Genomic DNA, 24491 nt, shown 5'->3' with positions numbered 1-24491 from the left:
TTCCTTTGCGATCATAAGTTATATTGTGGAGACTCTTGTTTCTGTAGAATGTGTAACTGATTCTGCTGCAATTGGAGGTGCAGTAGCTGAGAATTGATGTAGATCAGCTGGGGGAGGTACCTTTTCGCAGTGCGATGCGTGTACCCAGCTCTGGAGTCCTTCATTTTACAGCAGTGTGAGTGGTTAGCAGGACTTGGGTAAGGTCCTTTCCAGAGAGGTTGGAGGGCATTTTTCTGTTGGTGTGCCTTTATGTAAACTCAGTCTCCAGGCTCTAAAGCAGTGGTCTCCAACCTTTTTACACCCAAGATCACTTTTTAAATGACAGACCAAGCCAAGATTTACCGCCCCGCCCCTTCCTTGAAGCCTCACCCCTTCCTTGAATCCCAGCCCTCTCTATTCTCCTCCTCTCCATCACTTGCTATCCCCAATCCTTATACTGCTGCTTTAAAAAAAAAAAATCTTCTGTAGGAAGAGGTTTTTCCAACATTTGGCCTGTCTAGACTGGACCAAATGTCAGGAAAAAACCCTTCTTTTGGAAGCCCCCTTATTCCTTGTGGAAAGAGGAATATAAGGGTGACTGAAAGAGCATGTTTGTTCTTCTGCTAAAAAGCGGAGGAACAAACGCAGCCCTGGATGTAGAAGAGTTTTTCTGGGATATCTCCAGAATCCTGAAAAACTCCTGGGCTGTCTAGACTGCACCCCTTTTGCGGAAAAGGGATGCAAATTAGACACAGCACAATTGCAAATGAAGCGGGGATTTAAATCTTCCCCACTTCATTTGCATGAACATGGCTGCCGCTTTTTTCCGGCTCGGGGCTTTGCCGGCAAAAAGCGCCAGTCTAGATGGGGATCTTTTGGAAAATAAAGCCTTTTCCGAAAGATCCCTTATTCCTGATTTTAAGAATAAGGGATCTTTCCGAAAAGGCTTTATTTTCCAAAAGATCCCCGTCTAAACTGGCGCTCTTTGCCGGCAAAGCCCCGAGCTGGAAAAGAGCGGCAGCCATGTTCATGCAAATGAAGTGGGGAAGATTTAAATCCCTGCTTCATTTGCAATTGCGCTGTCTAATCTGCCTCCCTTTTCCGCAAAAGGATAGTCTAGACATAGCCCTGCAGTCTAGCTGGACCCTCGCTGGGTTGAGACAGGATGTGTGGTCTCTGGGGTGGGAATGAGGGATTTGGGTGTGGGAAGGGGTGAGAGGTGCAAGCTCTGGGAGGAAATCTGGATGCAGGAGGAGGTGGAGAAGGGGACACTGGCTCGGGGAGGGGGCTCCAGGCTGGGCAGCGTTGGGGTACTAAGCAAGCCACAGGCTTGTGGATGTGTGGATGCAGCAATTTGGGTTGGGGTATGGGAGGGGCTCAGGGCAGGAGGTTCCAGTGTATGATAGGCTCAGATTTAGGGGCTGGGGAAGGGGGAATGCAGGAGTGGTTGTGGCCAGATGGGGGTTTGTTGGTCAGTATTCATTCAGGGGGAGGGATAGCTCAGTGGTTTGAGTATTGGCCTGCTAAACCCAGGGTTGTGAGTTCAATCCTTGCAGAGGGGATTTGGGGCAAAAATTTGTCAGGGATGGTACTTGGTCCTGCTATGAAGGCAGGGAGCTGGACTCAATGATCTTTCAAGGTCCCTTCCAGTTCTAGGAGATAGGCAATCTCCATTAATTTAAAAAATTTTTTAAATGAAATACTTTGTTAAACACAGTTTCTGCAATGTGTTTATTTATGAGAATGGCAGGGAACCTGCCTTGAGTAAGGGGTCATTGACCCATAGAAAAGTCATTTGGGATCAGGGGACACAGTACTGGGGAGGGATGCTAGTGGGTTCTGGGGCAGGGAACAGGGTGCCAGTGGGAGAAGAGGAGAGGGGGTAGGGTGCCAGAAAGACAGGTTTCTGCAGCAGGGGACAGGGTGCTGGGGGGGGGGGGGGAACAGGTTTCTGCAGGGGGACAGGTTTCTGTAGTAGGGGACAGGGTGCCAGAAGAAACTGGTTTCTGCAGTGGAGGCAGGGTGCTGGGGGGGGCAGGTTTCTGCAGCAGAGGGGGGCAAGAGAGAGGGAGGAAGAGGGCAGGGGACAGGTTTGGGGCAGGGGAGAGGGAAGAAGGTTCAGGGTAGGGAGTCCCCTACACCAGCCGTGGAGGGAAGCCTCCATCCTGCACTCGCTCTGGGTTGAACGCAGGGCAGCTGGACCGGAGCAAAGAGAAGCAGCTTCTCTTCGCTCCTGCCCAGCTGGCCTGCGCTCAGCCCAGAGAGGCTGTGCCTAGCTCCAGCTGTGCTAGAGCAAGCTTCCCAGTGAGTAGCTGCTCCTCAAATGAGGAAATCAAATGTAAATGTACTGCGCAGGCGCACAGTTCAAACAGGGCTCAAGATCGACCCTTAGAGCCCCTGAGATCAACCGGTAGATTGTGATCTACTGGTTGGTGACCACGGCTCTAAAGGATGACACAGCTCCGACGCAGGTTTGGGAAGAGCTTCCTTGACCTGAGTGTGAATAGACCCTACACATTTCATTAAGGTTTTACGATAACTTAACATAAAATCATCTACTGTATGTAGATCAAATTGATGCGGTGCTCTAGGCTGGGTGTGTAATAATCTCATGGGTCTACCAGTTAAAATTTTGTGGGGAGATAACCCATGTTTCCTATTCCCTGTACCCTGATATACATTAAGGCCAAAGGTAATGCATCTGGCCAATGAAGGTCAGAGTCCTCACAGATTTTAGCTAATTTGGTCTTTAGGTCAGAGTTTTTTCTTTCTACTGCTCCACTGGACTGTGGATGGTACGCACAGTGTAAATGCTGTTGGATTCCTAGAGCAGCACATACCTTTTGAACTACTTGTCTTGTGAAATGAGTTCCCTGGTTACTGTCTAAAGAAAGAGGCACTCTGAACCAGGGGATTAATTCTCTGAGGAGTTTCTTGGCAACCGTATGTTTATAAGGCATCAGCATGTTCATAAGGATAAGCTTCTACCATCCCAAAAACATATTGTTTACAAGAATGTACTCATATACACAAGATTTAGGCATTTGTACAAAATCCATTTGTAAATTCACAAAGGGCCCCCATCGTGGAGGGGGGGCTGCTGCAATTTTAGTTTTTACACTTTGTCCAATGTTATGAGCTAAACAGAGCAAGTACTACAGTACTGTGCCACCACAGCAGGAAAATGTGGGGTGAACCAATCCTGCTGTACCACTGCAATCATCCCCCCTGTGCTCGTGTGGGCTACCGAGTGGGGCACACAAGCAAGGGTAGAGCAGGAGGGCTTGAGGCACAACCAGGCGGCCGGAGCGAGTCTGCTTTTTCAGTCTCAGGTGCCTTGCCTTGTAGCCCAGCCAGTTCTGTGAGGGACGCCTACATTGGCTGGGCTCCAGAAGGGCAGACAAGAACATGTTTAGAAGTCTGAGGGCCAGAAAGGGCTGCATTCTTTGCTGATTGATCAGCAAAGGCATTTTTATAGGTAACTTGGTCAGAAGGGGCCAAGTGTGCTTGACACTTGACAATAGACGAGGAGGAGGGTAAAGGAAAGCCCAAGTACATTTACATAACAGCTACTGTAGACAGGGAAACCAGCGAAGGTAAGGAAGCCATGTTGCTTTCACAACTGTCTACAATTATGGACAACGTCAAAGGCATATCGGGAGTAAGTATAAATATTGGCAGACAGTCCTTTAACTAAAATACAGGCGCAAGTTAGTGCAGTCAAGAGAACAAGGGAATCTTATCTACAAGCTTTAAGGTTAGGAAAGGCGAGCAAAAGATCATTTAATCTAATGATTTTTTGAGGCCTTTTAAGGTGTCCGGCACCAACAAATAGCAGGGAAAGCGGCCATTATTGCAATGGTGGGGTTACTAGTTTCCTCATTGTATTTAAATATTTTGACGTCTCACTTGCCCATGTTGTGTTACTTACAGATTCTTTGTCATCTCTGGCTAAACCACTTTTATAATTAGTGTGCAAGTTGCAAAAGCTAAATATTTCTTTAGTATGGCAGTTTAAGCAAAGCAAGCCCAGTGGAAGTGGATTGGTACCCCACGTTCAAGCCTCCTTTTCACAGTGCAAATTTTGCTTTTTTCCTTCAGCTCCATAAGAGTAGCAGGAGCAGTGGGAGACATTGTTAACATTCTTTTAGGTTAAACAATTTTTACACTATCTTTTACTAAATTTTGAGTTGCCAATTGATTGGGCCCAATTATAAATTTTGTTTAAAGTTACACTTTTGCTTTACTTAAAATATTTTTTATTTAAAAAATATTTTTTATTTAAAAACAATATTCTATGCACATTTGCAAAACATTAAAACACAAACCACTGTAAAAACAACATTGTCATGACAAAGAACCATGGTTGTTGCTTTTTTTTAACCTGGTACCAGCACTTTTTGATTTTTTTGAAAGACAAAAAATATTTCTACCCCCGTGGGGGGTGGCACATTATATTTTAGAATACTTTACAGATGTCTTTGCTAATTTTGATTAGCTTGCTGTTACTGAATGGTATGCTTCTGTTTTGCACACCAGTTTTAGAGGGTTTGAGTGGATTACTTTATTGTTCAATTATTAAGTTAAAGGTGGCATGTTTTAGTTTCTCTTGTACTGCTGATTAGGGTTTTTAACATGTGAAGCTTCAAATTATTGTGATGAGAGAATTTACTGCTAGAAACTCTTTTTTAAAACAAGGCATTTGCTAGTTACTATTCCAACAATCAAAAAGATTTTTTTTCTGGAAAAGAATCATATACAATGTTACAAGCTTACTTATGGGGGACAGCGGGCCCCACATTCTTCTGAACTAAACAGGCAGTTTGTTATTCATACAACCTAGGATCTGAAAGTAAGCCAAAAGTGTATGATTTGTTTTCTTAGAGAGCAAATTTAACCTTTAAGGGTGCAGCTTTTACAATAAATTTACAATGTATACATTCCATTCTTTTATGCAGTTAACCAGTTAAGTGTTAATGGAATTTCTTATCTCTTTTTGTAGTAGATTTAACAAAACTGTCTGTAGCCAAATGTTTAAATTTGATTGTTTTAAAAGATTTCAATTGACTTTTTAATTTTTGGGGGGAGTCCTTTAGACTCCTTACCCGGCATTTATTTAAGCCCTTGGATGTTTTCTTATACCACTACAGATCGGATTTCAAGGAACAGCCAATTTTTCTTGATTTGTTTTAAATGTCATCTTAAGATTTTTTTATTTTTGTTTTTTGCGAGTCTTTTAGACTCCTAATTTGAAATTCAGTTTTCCTTTTAGACACCACCTCATACCAATTGAAAAAGGCACCCCAGGTTCAATGGGCTGCCTTTTTCATCTTAGATCCTCTGGATTCCACGGTACCCTTCAAGTGCACTTTCACCAATATTAAAAGTACCTTTTACCAAAAACTGTCTAGATAAATCATTTTATAGGTACACATCCCCCTTATCCAGAAACTTGCAAGTTTTAGGAGAGCAATGCACATACATATAGTAGGTTGGAATCCCTTTAAGGGGAAATGGGAATCTCTTTTGACTATCCAGTACCTATTATCTCATTTACATAGGGAAACATAGGTACACTAACAGAAGTCTGCACTGTCCAGGCATCATCTCACGATTTCTGTCAGAGGTGATTCTGACCCACCGGGTAACAGGATGTAGCTAGAGCCAGGGAGGGGTAAATGGGGTTAGTCACCACTGAGATGTCAGACCATCCGACACTTTAACTGCTAGAGCGGGTTCCTTCTTCGCAGCGGGCAGCCAGGGTGGCTGACGGATGCCCCAGCAGTCTATCCCAGGGAGGTAACAAGACTCAATGCTCATTTCTTAAGAATCATGCACTGTCAGATACATTCACACACTCAACAAACGCATGATTTAACAACCGGACTTATATACACCAGACTCTCCCACCAGAACTTTCTTATTTCCGGATTCCTGATAACTGTTTTTTTTAAGCAGGCACACTGGTTTTGAACTGGCCTGAGTTTAAAGGTTTGGATCCAGCAATTCCACCAAGCACCTGAAGCCAACCGGAAGCCTTCGACTGATTCTCAAAGTAGGGATTTAAAAGGCCCCTCACCTTGCTCGTGATGCCTGGAGTTAAGTAGGGAGTGGTCCATTGTTTCTCTGGAGCGAAAAGCAGGATGCATGGCTCTGAGTCACGGCATCAGAAGTGTTGTGAAATAAACACATGCTAGGTTTAGGGTTCAAGTCAGACAAAACCATTTTAATATCCCAGCTGGGGGGAAGGCGGGGCTGCAGATGGCAGGGAGTTACCCCTTACCGATACAAGCCCCTCCTCACACTCAAATGCCTGAGATATTTATACCTTCTTACAAAGCCCCAGTGGAAATTTACAGAGAAAAGAGGAAGTAAGGCACTTTAATTGTAGATGGCAACATCTGCTTGACCTGATAAAGTGCAAGCAGTGTGATTTTTTAACAGCATTGTGGTTTCTTGCTCAACTTGCTTAGGAAGCTTGCTTCTGACACAGGATGCAATGCATACTATTCAGTCTGTGGCCAGGCTAATGAGGCCTACCTCCACAGTATGTATTGGACATAAATATTTTACTTACTTTAGAATAAAGTTTGATCAACTAACATGAGAAAGTTAAAAGGTTTAATCTCTTTAATAATTCAAATGCAGCTGCCCAGATGCAGCCCTAGAAAAATGGCTTGACTATGTAATTAACAGTGAGTTTCCATTAGCAAACAGAAGGTTTGAAGACAGCAGGGCTGTGATTGGCTGCACCGGGCTGGGGCGGGTCTGAACACTGCTGAGGGAATCCACTCAGGGCAAATTGCTCAAAACCAGGACTGCTGACAGTGCTTGACTGGAGACCTTTCCAAAATAGGCCACAAACCAGTCACACTGAACCCTTCAACTGCCAATCCAGCCTGCAGGAAGCCTCATGAGCAAAACCCCTCAGATACCCCAGCTCTTTCTATGCCACAATCAGCCCTGGGCTTACACACAGGTGAGGGGTTATAAAGCCCAATCTCTCAAACCCAAAAAAGATCCACCCAGTTCAAAAGAAAAAGCCATGAATCCCTGGACAGTTTATACTTTAGATCTTACCCACCAGATCACAGTGGACCAATCCTTTAGAATCTAAACATTTATTAATAAAAGACAAAAGGTTGAGACTAAGGCTGTTAGAATACATTATATACATCAATCAGCAAGTTCTTAATGCAGGATCTTAGTGGAGATGTTACAAACTTCTAGCATAAGTCTTTGGGATACATCGTGTGTCAGGATGAGTCAGCAATCCTTCCCGTGTCTCTGTCCTTAGCAAGGCTGCATCTGAGATAAGAAGTCTCCCAAGCTGGAGCTAGTTACATGGTCAAGTGACCTGTTTCATATGCCAGTAGCCATTGTGCCCTGGCTGCTTTGCAGCTTTCCACACGCATTCTTCAGGTGTGTATTGGCCATCCTGAGAACCATTGTCCTTGGAGCCCTACTGTTTAGCATAGTCACTCATTGGACATTCCATCCTCATGACAAGTAGTCCATACACAGCATCAGCAGAGCCCATAGTCATAACTCCCCATACAAACTCCAAACAAGTACACGAATGCCATACACAGAATCAGCACAATATCAGCTTTCGTTTGACACCTCACACGGGCCACTTTGTACCAAATTTGGGGCAAACAGTTCCCTGTGATCACAGCAGTTATCTGTATGCTCGCCTTAAACTCCAATAATGTGACGGGCCTCAAGAAAGGGTTGGGGTTTTGAGGATTTGGGATGCAGAAACAGGAAGGTGTCTGGCCAGGAATAAGGTGCAGTATGTGGCCAGGAGAGATGGTGCAATAAAAAAGGAGGTTGTCAGAGCAAGCTGGGGGTTCAAGCTGCTGGGGGAAAGGGAATTGAGGAGATTGGGAGGGGATATCCGGGGGATGACAGCAAATGTTACTTGGCTTTGGGCCCCCTTGCAGCAACACCTCTCATGGCCCACTTTGTACCAAATTTGGGGCAAACAGTTTCCTGTGAGCACAGCAATGCTCTTAAGGTGAGTATGCTCACCTTAAAATCCAATAACATGACAGGAGCCTCAAGAAAAGGTTGGGGTCTTGAGGAAGGATCTGGGATACAGAACCAGGCAGGTGTCTAGCAAGGGGGAAGATGCAATGTGTGGCCAGGAGAGAGGGTGCAAGTAAAAATGAGGGTGTCAGTGCAAGCTGGGGGTGCTGGCTGCTGGCGGAAAGGGAATTGAGGTGATTGGGAGGGAGTGTCTGGGAAGGACAGTAAATATTACCTGGATTTGGGACCCCTTGCAGCAACATCTCCAGTCACACTGTCCTGGTCACCCTGGAAGGAGGCTCTGCTGCTGCAGCAGCAGCCACACACACCAGAGGCACCACTACTGCACCCATTCAGTCCAGGGCTGGAGGTGGTGCTGCTGCAGCCATGCAGCCCAGGACCGGCCCCAGAGGCACCCCTGACATGGTCATGTGGCCCTTGAGGCCAGCAGTGCAGTGGCAGCAGTGCCGCTAGTGCTGGCCTTAGGTTGTGTAGCAAAGACTCAACATAGCACTGCCTCCTCTCTAGTGGTTGCAAAGCATGAAGAGGGGGTTGGGCTTAAGCGCCTTCCCCCTCAGTACATCTTCATTTGGAGGTGGGGCCTGGCACTGCCTTGTGGACAGGATAAAAGCCATAGGCAGGCTGGATTCTGTTAACAGAGAAAAATTTTCCTCACCACCACTATAGGGTTTCTCATCTATGTGGGTTCAACTATATGCAACAAGACTTGAACTCTCACTATAGCATTTCCCAAAATCAGAGCAGTTAAAGGATTTCACTCCTGTGAGAGTTCTCATGGATAACAAGGTGTGACCTCTGACTGCAGCATTTCCTACAGTGAGAGCAGGTGAATAGCTTCTTTCGTATGGGTTTTCCTACGTCTAACAAGGGTTGAGGACTGACTGAAGTTTTTCCCACAGAGCAGCTGAACGGTTTATCCCCCGTGTGACTCCTCCTATGGATGACAAGGTGTGAACTCTGACAAACTTTTCCCACAGTCAGAGCAGCTGAAGGGTTTGGCTCCTGTGTGGGTTCTCCTATGTATAACAAGGTGTGACCTGTGACTGAAGCTTTTCCCACAGTTAGAGCAGCTGAAGGGTTTCTCTCCTGTGTGGACTCTCCTATGGATAACAAGGGTTGAGGTCTGACTGAAGCTTTTCCCACAGTCAAAGCAGCTGAAGGGTTTCTCTCCTGTGTGGACTCTCCTATGGATAACAAAGGTTTGAGGTCTGACTGAAGCTTTTCCCACAGTCAGAGCAGCTGAAGGGTTTCTCTCCTGTGTGGGCTCTCCTATGGGTAACAAGGTATGACTGCCGAGTGAAGTTTTTCCCACAGTCAGAGAAGCTGAAGGGTTTCTCTCCTGTGTGAACACTCCTATGGATAACAAGGTGTGATCTCTGACTGAAGCTTTTCCCACAGTCAGAGCAGCTGAAGGGTTTCTCTCCTGTGTGGGTTCTCCTATGTATAACAAGGTGTGACCTGTGACTGAAGCTTTTCCCACAGTCAGAGCAGCTGAAGGGTTTCTCTCCTGTGTGGGCTCTCCTATGGGTAACAAGGTATGACTGCCGGCTGAAGTTTTTCCCACAGTCAGAGCAGCTGAAGGGTTTCTCTCCTGTGTGGACTCTCCTATGCTTAACAAGGGTTGAGGTCTGACTGAAGCTTTTCCCACAGTCAGAGCAGCTGAAGGGTTTCTCTCCTGTGTGGACTCTCCTATGGATAAGAAGGTGTGATCTCTGACTGAAGCTTTTCCCACAGTCAGAGCAGCTGAAGGGTTTCTCTCCTGTGTGGGTTCTCCTATGTATAACAAGGTGTGACCTGTGACTGAAGCTTTTCCCACAGTCAGAGCAGCTGAAGGGTTTCTCTCCTGTGTGGACTCTCCTATGCATAACAAGGGTTGAGGTCTGACTGAAGCTTTTCCCACAGTCAGAGCAGCTGAAGGGTTTCTCTCCCGTGTGAACTCTCCTATGGATAAAAAGGTGTGATCTCTGACTGAATCTTTTCCCACAGTCAGAGCAGCTGAAGAGTTTCTCTCCTGTGTAGGTTGTCCTATGTCTAATAAGGTGTGACCTCTGCCTAAAGCTTTTCCCACAGTCAGAGCAGCTGAAGGGTTTCTCTCCTGTGTGGGCTCTCCTATGGACAACAAGGTTTGACCACTGACTGAAGTTTTTCCCACAGTCAGAGCAGCTGAAGGGTTTCTCTCCTGTGTGGGCTCTCCTATGGACAACAAGGTTTGACCACTGACTGAAGCTTTTCCCACAGTCAGAACAGCTGAATGGTTTCTCTCCTGTGTGGGCTCTTTCATATTTAATAAGAGTTGCACAGTCACTGCAAGAACAAGGTGAATGTTGATGGGGGATTTTCTTTTGAACAGTTTCTATGTTTGTTTTCAACCTTCTGCTCCTGTGACTGGATTTATCCTGTCCTGCTTCTGGATGGTTTCCATGCTGCCTTTGTAGACTACGCTGACTCTCAGAAGTCTCTCCTTGCTCGGGACTCTGAGAAACATGCCCTTCATATGTTCCCACTAACACCCCACATGGAGCCATTTGTTCAGGTCCTTCCTTCTGAAGACTCCTCTCACTATTCTCATTCAGTATCCCATCACCTGCTGGGATGGAGAGAGAAACCACACAGGAGTCATTCCCTGAGCTGAGCTGAAAGAAAAATTCTGAATGGTGAATAGAAAATGGGGGAGAAACCCAAAGAATGGCTGGAAAGACACAATAATCATGAGCTGAGTTCACCCTGCTCCCCCATCACTATTTCCCCACCCAGCACTCTCAGACTGGAATTGAGACAGGCTGAAGGGCCAGTCAGACTTCATGAAAACACAACCAACATCTGCTATGCAAACACAGAAATTGGTTTGAGTCAGTTTAGCTGATTTCTCACCTGTGTGCGTGTCACTTATGAGCTCCCCTTCCTCACAGCCTTGGAGATCCGGGATCTGCTGCTCTTCCTTTTGCTCCACCCAGGAGAGCGCATGAGTTTTGGAGACTGGAAATCCTATTTGGGGAGCAATTAACCAAGTGCTGATCTTGTTCACTAAGGTCTGTGCCATTCCTGCTTCCAAAGCCAGGATCTGAGCCACCTACCCAGACAGGCTCCTTCCCCACCTTCCAGAGAATGGTCTCTGGCTGGTACAAGATCCCAGGACACACCAATTCCATGCTCCCCCTGCACCACTACCATGTTGGGAATAGCCCAGCAGACTCCCATGGGGAACTGAGCACTCCGATGCACTCTGCAGGATACAACTCAGTCTCCCTTAGGGCCTGTTCCATACTTGAGCAGGACAGAAACACACTGCTCATAAGTGGAGAGCTCTAAGACTTTCAGGACTGACAGACGCCTCTAGCCAGGACTCATATTTGAGCTGCCACATGTCAGGTCTCTAGGGCTGAGAGGGAAAGGATCCAGCAGAGCTCTAGAGCCACAAAGCTCTTGGCTGGGGGATGGAATTGTCCTGCTCTTGGGCTCAGATGCTCCTCTTGAGCCAGAAGGAGGCAGGGAAATTGTCTGATCAGGAAAATGAATCCTTGGCTGGCCACTTCAGGCCCTGCCTATGGTCCAAACTCCTGATCCTGACTGACTGTGCCATGGTGGGCCCTGTCAGCTGCCCACAACAGCGGTCAATGCTGCAGACAGCCAGGGCAGTGCCGGCCTCTTCCTGTGGCCTGCCAAGGTGGAGACATGATGGGCTGCTTCTCTAATGCTCATAGATGCTCCTGCAGCTCAGGTCCCCTTCTGCAGCCTTGGTTCTACTCTGCCAGCAACAGCAGCCCTCCTGTTGTGGCCAATCGAGCCTGCCGTTTGGTGCCCCTCTGGGTTGCACAGAATCTACCAGAGGCAGCCAAGGACTCTGAGTTGATGCCTTCCTTCCAGGGGCTCTGCACAATAGCACAAGGGGACACTGTAGACACTAAGAGCAGCTGCACCCTGTCCCACAACTCTGGTCCCTTCTGTTCCTGTCTGGGCCCTTCAGCTGACACTCCGGCCAAGGCACAACATGGGCAAGATGGTGGGAACCACAATGAGACCTTGGCTGTGGGAAGAGCAGCACCACTATTATGTCACTGAACCTCCTCTCACACAGGAGCCAGGATTACTGGGGCTGATACTGCTGATACTGGGGGTTCGGGCAATGAGGGACCCTGAACCAAACCCAACCCAGCTGCTCCAGAGCCCACCCAGCTTCTGTTACACAAAGGGACAGGAATCCTCACCCAGCCAGCTCACAGCCTCGTAATTCTCTTGCATCACATCCCCGTAGAGGGCTCTCTGGCCCGGGTCCAGCAGAGCCCATTCATCCTCAGAGAAATACACAGCCACGTCCTCAAAGCTCACCGGCTCCGCCACATCCATTTCCTGTCCCTGGCTCTGCAGGCCAGGGGCTGAGCTGGAGTCAGACATGGGTGTTCTGCAGCCTGGTAGGGGGAGAAGGGGAATTGGAGACATTTCAAAGAGGGCTTTAATCCTTTCCACACCCCAATTCTGCTCAGACTCTGTCCCTGGTGAAAAACATGCTGGACTCTGCAGTTTTGGGCAAACGCTGAGTGTAGATATTCCATAAACACCACACACGAGTTAGATCTGAAAGCTGTATTTATTTCTCTCAATACCTAGCTTGAGTTACATTACTTTGCCTGTAACAATGGGGATTCAGTTCTTAGCACCCAGTGTTTCTGTTAAGAAGTCATATATTCATCTGCCTGAACATGGACATACGTTTAATTTAATTTGGGCTGCAGTATTTATAATCCTTAGTCTTCATGCATTGATTTGCAGCCCAAACTTTGGTTCTCTCATCTGACATAGACTTTATAAACTCTCTCCACAACAGAGAGGAAGTGAAGTTAATACAAGTATTCAGATGCATATTATTAAACATGTGTACTGAGTGTTTGCAAGATAAGACCTTAAAATCCATGGATTCATGGCATCAGAAGATATCCTTAGCCATGTAGTCTGTCCCCTCTGCGGCACAAGCCATTACACTTAGCCCAGCTACCCATGCACAAAGCTGTTTCCGCACAGCATGTTTTCTAGAAAGTTGCCCAGTGCTGATTTGAAGACATCAAGAGATGGAGAACCCACCAGTTCTTTGCTCATTTGTTTCAGCAGCGAATCCTCTTACCCATCAAGTATTTGTGCCTCCTCACTAGCCTGAAATTCTCTGGATGCAGCTTTCACTTACTGGCTCTCACTGAGCTGTATCCACTAGACCAGGGATGGGAAATTAATTTTGATGGGGGGGGGGAGGCACTCCAAGATTTTGGAAAGTGGTTGAGAGCTGCACTCTTCCAAGACATTAAGCAGGAAATACAGTGAATGGGATGGACACAGGGGGAAGAAAGGAGCTTTGGGTGAGGGTTTGGGATGCAGGAGGGAAAGAGGGGTCTGGGAAGGAGTTGGGTTAAGGAGGCAGGTGTGATCTGGGGCACTGGATTAGCCAACTACTCATGAGATATTTAAAGTAAGGTTAATTAAGAGAAGTGGCTGAGTGGACAAATAGGGAGCTGAGGGTTTCTGACCATGAAGAGCTTCTTGCATACTTGAATGCAGGAAGAGAACAAAGAGTTTGGGTATGTGGAGTGGGGGGCAGGAGTGGGAGGCAGAGAATTAGGAGGGGAAGGGAGAGACTGGGGTGCCGGAGGCAAGCTCTGGCCAGGAGACTTACCTGAGTGACTCCTGGCCAGCAGCCAAGCACCTCTCTGAGGCAGGCAAGGAGCCTGCCCAACCCTCGCACGGGCAGCGGGGCCATGTGTGTGTGTGAATAACTATGAGCCGGAGAGGAGGGGGCACTGTGCTTCCTTTCTGGCCAGAAACCAGCCAATGATTGTCATGGGGTGGAAGCAGTGCCTGTAGCCTTCCTGCTTCACCTCCGGACTCACCTTTGCTTTTGGTGGCTTGCAGGTGGGAAGTGGCAAACACGGAACTAGCCCATTGCTCGCTAAGCATCAGTGGGCCAGATCCAATGGCCTGGCGAGCTAGATACGGCCCCTGGGCTGTATTTTGCCCAGGCCTGTACTAGACCGAAGAGCCCTTGGGGATCTAGCAATTTCTCGCCATAAACAAACTGATACCGTGGAAGCCAGACAGCTCCCAGCTTTTCAGCCTATATACTGTTTGAAACCAACCCCATATTGAAACTGACTGAGCAGTGAAATCTGAGCCTGAAGGTGCCGTCCGTTGTGTGCTTTAACTTCACCCCTTTAGCATCACACCTCATACATCAGTGTTTCTCAAAGTGTCTGCAGGTCCTCATGCAGTGCCCCTGGGGCTCCTCGCTGATCAGTGGGTGAGATTTAGAGCTGTGTGCACTGTGGTTGCTGGGTCTGGTTGGTAACTTCAATGACAATCCCATGAAGATGTTTTCACAGGAATTTTCTCATCATTTAAAGAATTTCCACCAGCAAACTCACCTTGTCTGAAAACTCCCAGGGATTTTCCTCTTGCTGTCTCCAGTGCAGAGGGCAGAGTGTCTGGTGGGGAAGGGATAAGAGAGGTGAGATTCCAGGCTTTCCTATTTACAATAACGTTCCCACTATGAACTGTGCATTTCACTTGTATCACAGACCAGACAGACACACTCAAGTGTTAAGTATGAAAAGGTCTGAAACCTTCTGTGTCCTCTTGCTTGGGCACCTCCCAGCAATGAAGCCAACATCTCTGCAGCCTCATCCCGCCCCAGGAGACACAAACTGAAAGCGAGATTTACTTTTCCCTCCTCATCCCCTCCCACCTGGTTTCTCTCAGTCACTAACCACCTCTTGTCATAACCTAGACCTGTGCTGGGGTGAAGAAATTGCCATGACATTAACTTTACCTATTTTGATCCCTTGACACCAACGGGAGGCTCAGAGTTTGCAAACCCTTGGCTCTATTTGCAAGCAGTTGACTCTGTTTGCTCAGTGCCTCTAAGGAGAGCAGCATGATGGGGCCGTCATTCTCCATGTGGGAATTGAGGCAGGGGAAGGTTGGCTTCAAAGGCCAGATTCAGTTTCTAATAGTTAAACAACTTTCCCCTACTCCATCCCTTCTAGGTACCTTCGAATTCCCTCAGAGTCTCCGACAGCGCAGTCGTTATCTGGGAGAAAGCACTGACTTGTTCTTCCAGTTCAGGGGAAATCTCCTCTGGCAGCTGGAACTGCCCTGTCTCACACCTGAATAGAAACAATTCCACGTGATTCTATTTCATTTACAGATGATAAGATTTGGCTAGGAAGTCTCAGCTCTAACAGGCCTGGAGTTAGAATTCCTTGAATTCCCCCAGCCTGAGAGCAGGGGCAACACAGCCCATGGCTGTGCAACCTTCCCCTGAAAGGTTCCACTGCTGTTCCTCACCTCTGGCCCAGAGAGATCAGCTGGGGACAAAAGTGGAATTGAGTCTCAATGGCCAATTTACTCTTTGGCCTCCAGGCCATGAGGGACAGGATGTTCCCAGGTGAAGGGCTGCAGGAATCTGCCCACTAGGAACCAGACTGAGACACCAGCTCCTCCCTCACAGGTCTCTAAACAGCCCTCAGGTAAGACAGACTCTGGGTCCCTGCTGCCCTGGTCTAAATGTGCCCAGTGCCCAGCAGTGACAGACCCATATTCCAGCCCCACAGTCCTGAGGCAGACAGTCCCTAGGGAGGTGACAGCTCTAGGAAATATCTGAAGTCAGACTGTGCCCCTGAATGGGGAATTCCAGAGTCACCTGTGCAAGGGTGAGACCCTCAGAATTAAGTGAGTCAGAGACATTTCTATCCAACATCTGGCTGTAGAGCCCTGGGGAGATGTGGTGCCAACATCAGCTCCAAGCTCTTTTCCTGCGCTGTGCAGTGTGACAGGAGTGCGAGCCACCTACCTGTTCAAGCTGGTTCTGACGTCATAGAGAAGAGACAGAAAAGAATCTCAGCTGCACTGGACACACACAGGGAAGGCATTTTGCAAATATGGGGAAGAGACGCCCTGACCTGGCCCCAGGGCCATAGAGTCCATGAGCTAATGGGGCTTTGCCATCTCCAACAGGTCTGCAAAGCACAAGAGTCACTCGCATGGCAGCAATGCACACGCTGAGTTACACCCAGATCTGATGGTTGGATCCCAAAGTTTGTTATTCAGGAGCCTCCCTTCCCTGTGTGGGGAGCTGGGATGTTTCTCCCTCAGTCTCACCTGCAGGAATTCACTCGCTGGCTTCTGACACTTCCCCTCCCAGCTGGGGGCCAGCAGGAGTCGCTCTTGTTTCTCCAGGAACTGCCACAGCTGTTGAAACTCGGCCACAATCTTCGGTCTCTCGGCTTGTGTGGAGTGTGAGCGTCTGGAGGCACCAATAGCCAGAGACAGACGGGCCGATGGGCCCTGCGCTGAACGTGCAACATTCAACCACAGAGGGGGCAGCAGCGAGAAGCCTGAGGCCCCTGCCCGGCTGGAGCAGCCCCCCACAGGCAGCACAAGAAGGGGGGTCCCAGCCCCCTCAGCCCAGCTGTGCCCCTCCCCCAACTCGCACAAGAGAGCTGCAGCCTCCCCTCCTGGCCAACTCCCCCTCAGCCTGTGTGAGCCCCTCCCAAAAAACCTCCCCCACTGAGGCTCTGCCCCACAACCCCCCTCCCTCCGCTGGGACTCAAGTGCAGCCGCGCACCCAGCAGCAGCTGCTCCACAGATACGTGGGGAGGGAGGAGGTGGGTCAGGAGCGAGGGGCAGGGCCTCCAGCAGCCGTCTGGCCCGCCCTTGAAACTCGTGCATGTACAGCACGGGGCTCTCCCAACCGTCGGAAGCAACGGAAGCGCCCGGCAGCCAATGAGGCGCCGCGGAGGGAAACAAACAAACAGCCCTGCCCCCCGGCCACGCAGAGCCCCGCCCTCAGGAGCCCCCCCAGCTTTAACTACCCAGCCCCGCCCACCTCGCTCTGCTCCCCGCTCCCCCGAAGCAGCGCGGCGAGTAACAGCACTTAGCACTGCCTGAGAGCGCGCATGCGCAGTGATCATAGCGGTATCAGACGCTGCTGCTGCTGAGGGCGCGGCGGGATGGGCAGGGCCTGAGCAGGGCGGGAAAGCACGAAAACCCGGCCACGCCGCACGGAATGGAGGGGCCCGGTGAGATCGCGCATGCGCAGGTCAGTGACTCTGCTGGAAATCCAGTGCCAGGGCTTAGCTCAGACCGGGTCCCTGCAGGCCCCAGCCCGACCGGCCGCGGTGATACAGTCCCGCCCCCAGGGGAGCGGAGGGGCTGGTCACGTGTCACCTCCGTCACGTGCGAGGGGGGCTCCACTCCCAAACCCCCCAACCCCGGGTTCTGCCCCCAAACCCTCCCCCCCCTTGTTACTGCACATTCCCCAGTTCCCCCGGCTCCCTCCCTGCAGACACGCTCCGGGCTCGGCTGCTCAGTCTGCCCCCCGTCCCATCTCTGCCCCCCCACCGAATCCCCTACGCCCTCCAGAGCCCCAAAGGCCACAGACCCTCCCCGCCCCCTGGCATCCACAGCTCCACCCCCTTCACACAGACCCCGCCGGCTCCACTTCTCCCGGGGGGGGGGGGGGAAGGGTGCGGGGTCTGCGTGGAGCGAGGGCACCTGCACGTCCCCGCCTGTGGCCACGCTGCGGGAGCGGGGCTGCTCCGCCCAGCGCCCTGCCATCTAGGGGCTCTTTGCCCCACGCATGTCCCTGGCTGTGCAGGCTGCTCCCCCCACGGGCCATGCAGCTGCCAGGGCAATGGCTCCAGCTCCCCTGAGTTCTTGTGGAGTCGGATTAACCCGCTCCCAGGCTGTAGGAACCGCACCCCCAACCAGTTCCTCGCCCCCCCCCCACCTTCCCCCTGCCTGTCACGAGCCCCTAGAGCAGGAGTGCAATATTGCCATGGATATACAAGATACATCTGTCACAATGAGTAACCTCTACCTTTGCCCATCCCCCTCAGGGGGCACCAGAACAGGAGGCCAAGGGCCCCTCCCACTGTTGAAGGTGGGCAGGTCTGGCCTGGCCTCTTTTCTCATCAGTTGCCCCCTGCTCCTCCCCATTCCCCCTTGGCTCTGCCCCCCACCCTGGCCAGAATCTGGACCTTGCCCAAGGAAGAGAAGCCCTGGGGTGCCAATGCAGCTGGGGCCATCACAGACCCATCCACCTGGGGATCAGGAACTCGAAAGCTGCCGCTGGCTGATGAGCCAGCCCTAGTACCCCTGCCCAGGGCAGATGGAGGGTCCATGGATCCCCCGCTGCCCAGACAGTCCTTACTGTGACATGAATGGGGTAAGAACCACAAGGGCAGTTGTGGGGAGCCTCAGACTCTCCACCTGCCCTGGATGGGGGTGGGGACATGGGCTGGGGCTGCTCATGGGTCCCCCCCACCAGTGTTCCCTGTAAGCTGAGCACTTGGCCAGCCACCCAGGACAGATTCAGGCACCGCCCAGGTGATGAACAGAACCAGCCTCCCCCCAGCCTGTTTCTATGTGTGGTGCACATCTGCACCTGCCTTGGTGCACAGAATGATTTTATTCCACACATTGACGGAACCAATTCGAGGGAACCCTCCCCCACAGGACAGCCTGAGTGACAGAGACCTGCTCCCTCCCCAAGCCCCACAACACTCTGGTTTCTGCCCATCCCAAAGTCAGCGTTTGCCCCAAGTCACTGGCAGCTCCCGGCTGAAAGCAAACCCAGCGCCTGCAGCCAGTCCTGTGGCACAATCACCAACGATTTACTGGCCCAGAGAAGGGAAGGAGAGTTACTCACAGTGAACGCAGCAGCCAGACACACGCACCCTGTGCTTTCCTGCCTGGCCCAAGGGAATAGAGGCTCTGGAGAGCCAGCTCGCTGTGTCCTGTAGCACCAGCCCACCAGCTGCAGATTCTTCAGTTTGTGCCTAAATTGAATAAATTGTACCAAAACACCAACATTGAGCCTGCCACTTGTAGAACCTAGTTTCATTTATAGATGTGGTACAGGGAGAATCAAATGACACCTAAGAAGAGATGGCCAGGTCCACTTTTGCCAGATGCTAAGCACTATGAAATAAAATTGAACACTCAGCAATTGGAGCAAAAATGGTGGAAGCAGAATGCAAGCCCCAGTGCATTTGGCCAAGCCAGAAAAGATGGAACACTGTGTTCATGGCTGTGGAGAGAATTCGGTACATACTGAATGAACAAGGAGAAGGGTCCATGAGAAATGTGTTCCCAGGACTCCAAATTAGTATGCAAGAAGCTCTTCACTTTATGCTTTTCTTTTTGTTAAAAACACAAACCCTGATCATTCTGTATTTGTATTAGTGACGAGGAGTCCTGGGGCACCTTATAGACTAACTGAAATGTAGGAGCATAAGCTTTCGTGGGCAAAGACCCACTTTGTCACATGCATCTGACGAAGTGGGTCTTTGCCCACGAAAGCTTATGCTCCTACACTTCAGTTAGTCTATAAGGTGCCACAGGACTCCTCGTCACTTTTGCAGATTCAGACTAACACGGCTACCCCTCTGATACTTGTATTAACATTATGTATTGACTATACGACAGGCTGAATCCAGCAGAGCTGGTTTTATTGACAGAATATGCCATGGTTATGGGCCCAGTGGTGAAGGTACTAAATAGTCTCTAATCAGAGACAAGCACACTAATGGAATGGATGCTGCGTAAATTATACCAGCTTCAGGGCGTAGCTGAGTTCATTGTTTTTCAAGTTTATCCTGTACAGACTAATGGTCTGGTAGCACTTTATAGACAACATATAAATGGTATAACGAGCTTTCGTGGGCACAGCCCACCTCTTCAGATGATTGGAGTTTTGAGTTTAGGATGTGCAGAGCCAAAATAAATAGGTCTGCACATCCTAAAATCAAAACTCCAGTCATCTGAAGAAGTAGGCTGTGCCCACGAAAGCTCATGATACCATCTATGGCTGTGTTTAGATTGGCATGATTTTCCGGAAATGCTTTTAACGGAAAAGTTTTCTGTTAAAAGCATTTTTGGAACAGAACGTCTAGATTGGCACGGATGCTTTTCTGCAAAAGCACTTTTTGTGGAAAAGCATCAGTGCCAATCTAGATGCACTTTTGCGCAAAAAAGCCCTGATCGCCATTTTCACGATCGGGGCTTTTTTGTGCAAAACAGTACTTTGCTGCCTACACTGGCCCTCTTGCGCAAATGATTTGCGCAAGAGGGCTTTTGCCGGAATGGGAGCAGCATAGTATTTCTGAAAGAAGCACTGATTTCTTAAAGTAGGAATTCAGTGTTCTTGCAGAAATTCAAGCTGCCAGTGTAGACAGCTGGCAAGTTTTTCCGCAAAAGCACCTAATTTTGCGGAAAAACTTGCCAGTCTAGACACAGCCTATATGTTTTGTTTTCTATAAAGTGCTACCAGATCATTTGTTGTTTTTTTAAGTTTAAATTATATTTGATGGTTTCAAAACTGCAAAGAAACATGATGGTAGATAGATTCCAGTGCAGCATTCAGAAATGTTTTGGTGAAATAATTGAGGACCTGGAGCTAACAGCAGCTGACATCTGGATGCCAAATGTTAGGACCACTAGGAACAAGCATGAAACTGGGATTAGAAAAGATAAGAGACTATGTCATTTTAGAGAAATGAAACTGCAAAGAAGCTTGAAGGGTATTTGGCCTCTTCAGGAGAGACCATGGATCTGCTGCACTCTTTTCCTAGAATTAGGGAGCTGTGCACCAGGGCCAACAGACCTCTGTCTCCATCAGCTGCCTGTGAGAGATTCTTCCATGTGATGGACTCATATTTTTTCATAGAAGAGCAAGGATTGGTAATTCTGAAAAAAAAAATGCTCTTATGGCTGAACAAACATTTTGGAAATTAATCATTACAATGGAAAAAAGCACACTGTGAATGTGGACAAAATAAATACATTTCTGTAATCTGACTTGTATTTAATTTGTCCCTCTTCATCTCTATAAATGAAGGCAGTGACTATTGCTAAATTCCATCATTGAAAAATGTATAGTATAGGTGTGCATATAATAGAGAATTGTAATACAAGTGTTTCTATAGCGTGCGTGTGTGTGTTAATGGTGACGTGCAAGAACTTGGGGGGGTTAAACATAGGGTTCCATAGGACAACTCATTTTTATGTTTAAGACACCTCGCTTCCTTCTGGAGACTTCTCATGGGTCTCACTGCGGCCATGGCTCCCTCTGGGCTGGGGAATAGGATCAGTTAAGATTTCCTGAGCTCACACTTTGCCCCTCTCCAGCAATAACTGGTCGGTCCCCTCCCTGGAGCGGACTCAGGTTGTTTTCTGTATCCCAAAGAGCCAATGGGAGACATCCCAGCCCTGGAGGCTTCGGTGAAAATGTCCCACGCTCTGGCCCTGGCATCGGTCCCTGAGCTGGCCGGGAAAGTCCCTGGGGCATCACACGGACCCCAGAATCCACCTGGCTGCGCTGATCAGCTCCCAGAGCTGTGAACCAGGAAAGTACCGACCCCCCCGCCCTGGGCGCGACCCCTGCGCAGGGTCCCCCCAGCGAGGGTCCGGGCGGGCCGCGTGGGGAGCTGCACGGGGATCACACGCCCCGGTCTGCAGGGGCTGTTCCAGCCCCGCCCCCAGCTGCTGCCTCGCGGTTACCCTTGAGATTAGGCTGGGGGAGGGGGGGAGCTGGGGAACGGAGCATGCGCACTGGCGCTCCTGTCTGTCCAGTAGCGTGTCCGGACGCTGGTACCGCGGGGAACGCGCCTCCCTGCAGGGCCCCCGGCGCGTGTCCGACCGGGGCGCCTCCCGCCGGGACCGAGGGAAACCCCGGGGGGGGGGGGGGGAAACGAGCCGGCCCCGCCCCTCCCGAAATAGCAACTGAATACGGGCCGGGGGGACAGAACCGGGCTCCGGGCTCCCGCCGCCTTCGCTTCCCCCGCGCCGAGCCCGGGCCCCGCCCCCACCTCGGCTCCTGCGCGCGGCGAGTAACGGCCCCAACGGCTCCTTCCCAATTCCCGCCTCAGCGCGTGCAGCGACCGCGACTGGGGCTCGCGCGGAGTCTCTGCTGCCGGCTCCGCCCAGGGGCCAATGGCAGCGGGGGGCGGGGCCTGGGCTCGGCAGAGGCGATGCAGCGAATCGCGGGAGGGGTGACACCGCGCATGCGCGGCGGGTCAGTGTCCCGGGACCGGCCCCGACCCGGGGCGGGGCCCCCAGGCTGCTGCCGCCTCTCGGAGCCGGAGCCAGGGACTCCGAGATTTCCCGTCGTTACTCTGGGGGGCGGGGCTCTAGCACTTGCCGGGCTGCGGGACCCCACGTGGCTGCGTGAGGGAGGTTGGGGGGGGGTGAACAGCTGGTCCCCACCTGACAGGCACGTGCTCTTGGGCACCCTAGTAGGAACCCAACAGTCGTCTCCCCTCGCCCCGCCCCAGCTCCACCCTCAGGCTATGTCTAGCTGCAGGCTTCTTGTGCAAGAACTGTTTTGTGCAAGAGTTCTTGTGCAAGAGCCTGTACATGCTGCCATGTGCTTTTCCGCAAGATATGTGCCATAGGAGCAGAAGAAACAGTAAGCAGCAACTGCAGCAGAAAAAGGAGAAACAGAACAATAAGTAGTAGCAGAAGTAAGAGATAGCAGAAGCAGCAACAGCAACATTAGAAAAAACAGCAGCAGAAGTACCAGCAGAAGAAGACACAGTGGAAAACCGTATCAGCAGCAAGAGAAACTTCAGCAGTCAAAGAAATAGCAACTGAAGAAACAGCAGCAAAATAAGAATTAATAAGGTGCAGCAGCAGAAGAAACAGGAAGTAGTAGCAGCAGCAGCAGAATAAAGAGCACCAGAAGAACCAGCAAAAGAAGCAGCAGCACAAACAAAAGAAGAAAAAGCAGGAAAAAAAGTAGGAGCAGGAGATGCAGCTGCAACAGAAGAAGAGGCAGCAGTAGAAGAAGCCGAAAAAGAAGTAGCAGCAGCAACCTCACAAGAAGCAGATGTGGAAGAAGTAGCAGCAGCAGCAGCAGCCATAGATGCTACATCTGAAGAAGCAGCAGAATAAGAGGAAGATGTAGAAGAAAGAGGCGGTAACAGAAGCAGTGGCAGAAGAAGAAAAGTAGTAGCAGCAACAAAGGAAACAGGAGCAAAAGCAGAAGAATCAACACATGAAACAGAAGAAGCAGCAGATTGAAGCTTCAGAAGAAGCAGAAAAACAAGCAGGAGAAGGAGGAGCAGCAGCAAGAGAAGAAAAACAGCAGACGAATCAGAAGCAGAAGAATCAGACACAGTGGAAGAAGCAGCAGCAGCAGATGCAAAGAGCAGTGACAGCACTAGAAGAAGAAGCAGCAAAAGAAGAAACCAAAAAGGAAGAAGCAGAAGTAGCAGCAGCATCAATCGAAAAATGGAAACAGCAGAAGAAGAACAGAGGAAGGATCAACAGCTACAGAAAGAGCAGCAGGATAAGAAGGGAAGAAAAGAGGCAGAAGCAGAAGAAACCTCAGCTGAAGTAGAAGCATCAGATCAGAAGAACAAGCAGCAGAAGAAGAAACATCAGCAGAATAAAAGAGGCAGGAACAGCAGCAGAAGAAATTGCAGCAGGAGAAGCAGCGGAAACCAAAGCAGCAGCAGCAGAACAACACTAATAAGTCTCAGCAGAAGAAAGAGGAAGTAGCGGCAGCAGGAAAAGAAACATAGAAGGAGCAACAGCAACAGAAGTGGCAGTAGCAGAAGGAGCAGCAGATTTAAGCAGAAGAAGGAGGAGAAGGAGCAGAAGAAACAGCAGCAGCGGTGCAAGAAGTAGCAGCAGCAGAAGCAGATGAAGTAGCAGCAGCAGATGAAAAGAAAAATCATCAGCAGCAGAAGCCATCGACAGGAGAAGAAACAAGAGAGGAAAAAGCAAGCAGCAGCAATAGCAGAAAGAAAAGAAGGAGCAGCAGGAGAAGGAGCAACAGAAGAACAAGCAGAAAAAGAAGTAGAGACAGAGAAGCAGCTGCAACTGAAGCAGTAGCAGCAGCAGCAAAAAAACCCCACAATCTCTCCTCCCCACGGCGCCCAATTTATAGTTTGCGTTAAAGACAGATTCTAGCCCGGATGCCGGGCAGGGCAGCCCCTCCCCAATCCCACGGGCTGGGGGAGCTGCCAGTGTCTGTCTCACCGACCCCCCCTCCCCCAGGCTGTGCTTGCTCCCAGGTTCCCCGTCCAGCCCCTCCCCGCATCCTCTCTGCTTCCCTTCACCCCCCCCCCAGTGTCCCCCTGTCCCAGCTCCCCCCCCAGCCTCAGAATTCTCCCCACAGCCCCTTCCGCGCCCTACGGCCCCCCCCTCATTGTCCCGCTCAGGCTCCCCACGTGGTGCCACCCCACCCCGCCCCAGCGCATAGGCTGGGAACAGCGCTCGCAGGGGGAGGCAGCGGTCACCTGGTCGCGGAGGGGGGGGGGCTGCAAGGAGCGTCCGGCCCCTGGGTCCTAGCGCGAGGACTGTAGCTGGGGCAGGGGCACGTGGCTTCCAGCCGGAGACTTTCCCCGGGGTCACTGCGGCCTCGGCCCCTCCGGGCGGGGCGCTCCCGGGGCAGCTGCAATGTCCCCCCCCCC

At 50.3% G+C, this 24491-nt stretch overlaps 1 protein-coding gene across 1 annotated transcript; it reads right to left on the bottom strand.

The window, feature by feature from the left end:
- Nucleotides 1–8810: 8810 nt before the first annotated feature.
- On the bottom strand, nucleotides 8811–21976 carry LOC106732855 (uncharacterized). The gene is given in 11 exon segments (XM_075912709.2): nucleotides 8811–8931; nucleotides 8934–8986; nucleotides 8988–9226; nucleotides 9228–10618; nucleotides 10903–11016; nucleotides 12237–12437; nucleotides 14436–14495; nucleotides 15061–15176; nucleotides 16171–16315; nucleotides 18722–18851; nucleotides 21882–21976. Coding segments are annotated over 6 exon segments (2073 nt in total). The 5' UTR covers nucleotides 12424–12437; nucleotides 14436–14495; nucleotides 15061–15176; nucleotides 16171–16315; nucleotides 18722–18851; nucleotides 21882–21976; the 3' UTR covers nucleotides 8811–8842.
- Nucleotides 21977–24491: the final 2515 nt, after the last annotated feature.

The sequence above is a fragment of the Pelodiscus sinensis genome, chromosome 19 (genome assembly GCF_052426305.1).
Source record: "Pelodiscus sinensis isolate ZL-2025 chromosome 19, ASM5242630v1, whole genome shotgun sequence".
In the NCBI taxonomy this organism is placed as follows: Eukaryota; Metazoa; Chordata; order Testudines; family Trionychidae; genus Pelodiscus; species Pelodiscus sinensis.
This window is presented reverse-complemented; position numbering and strand designations above follow the sequence as displayed.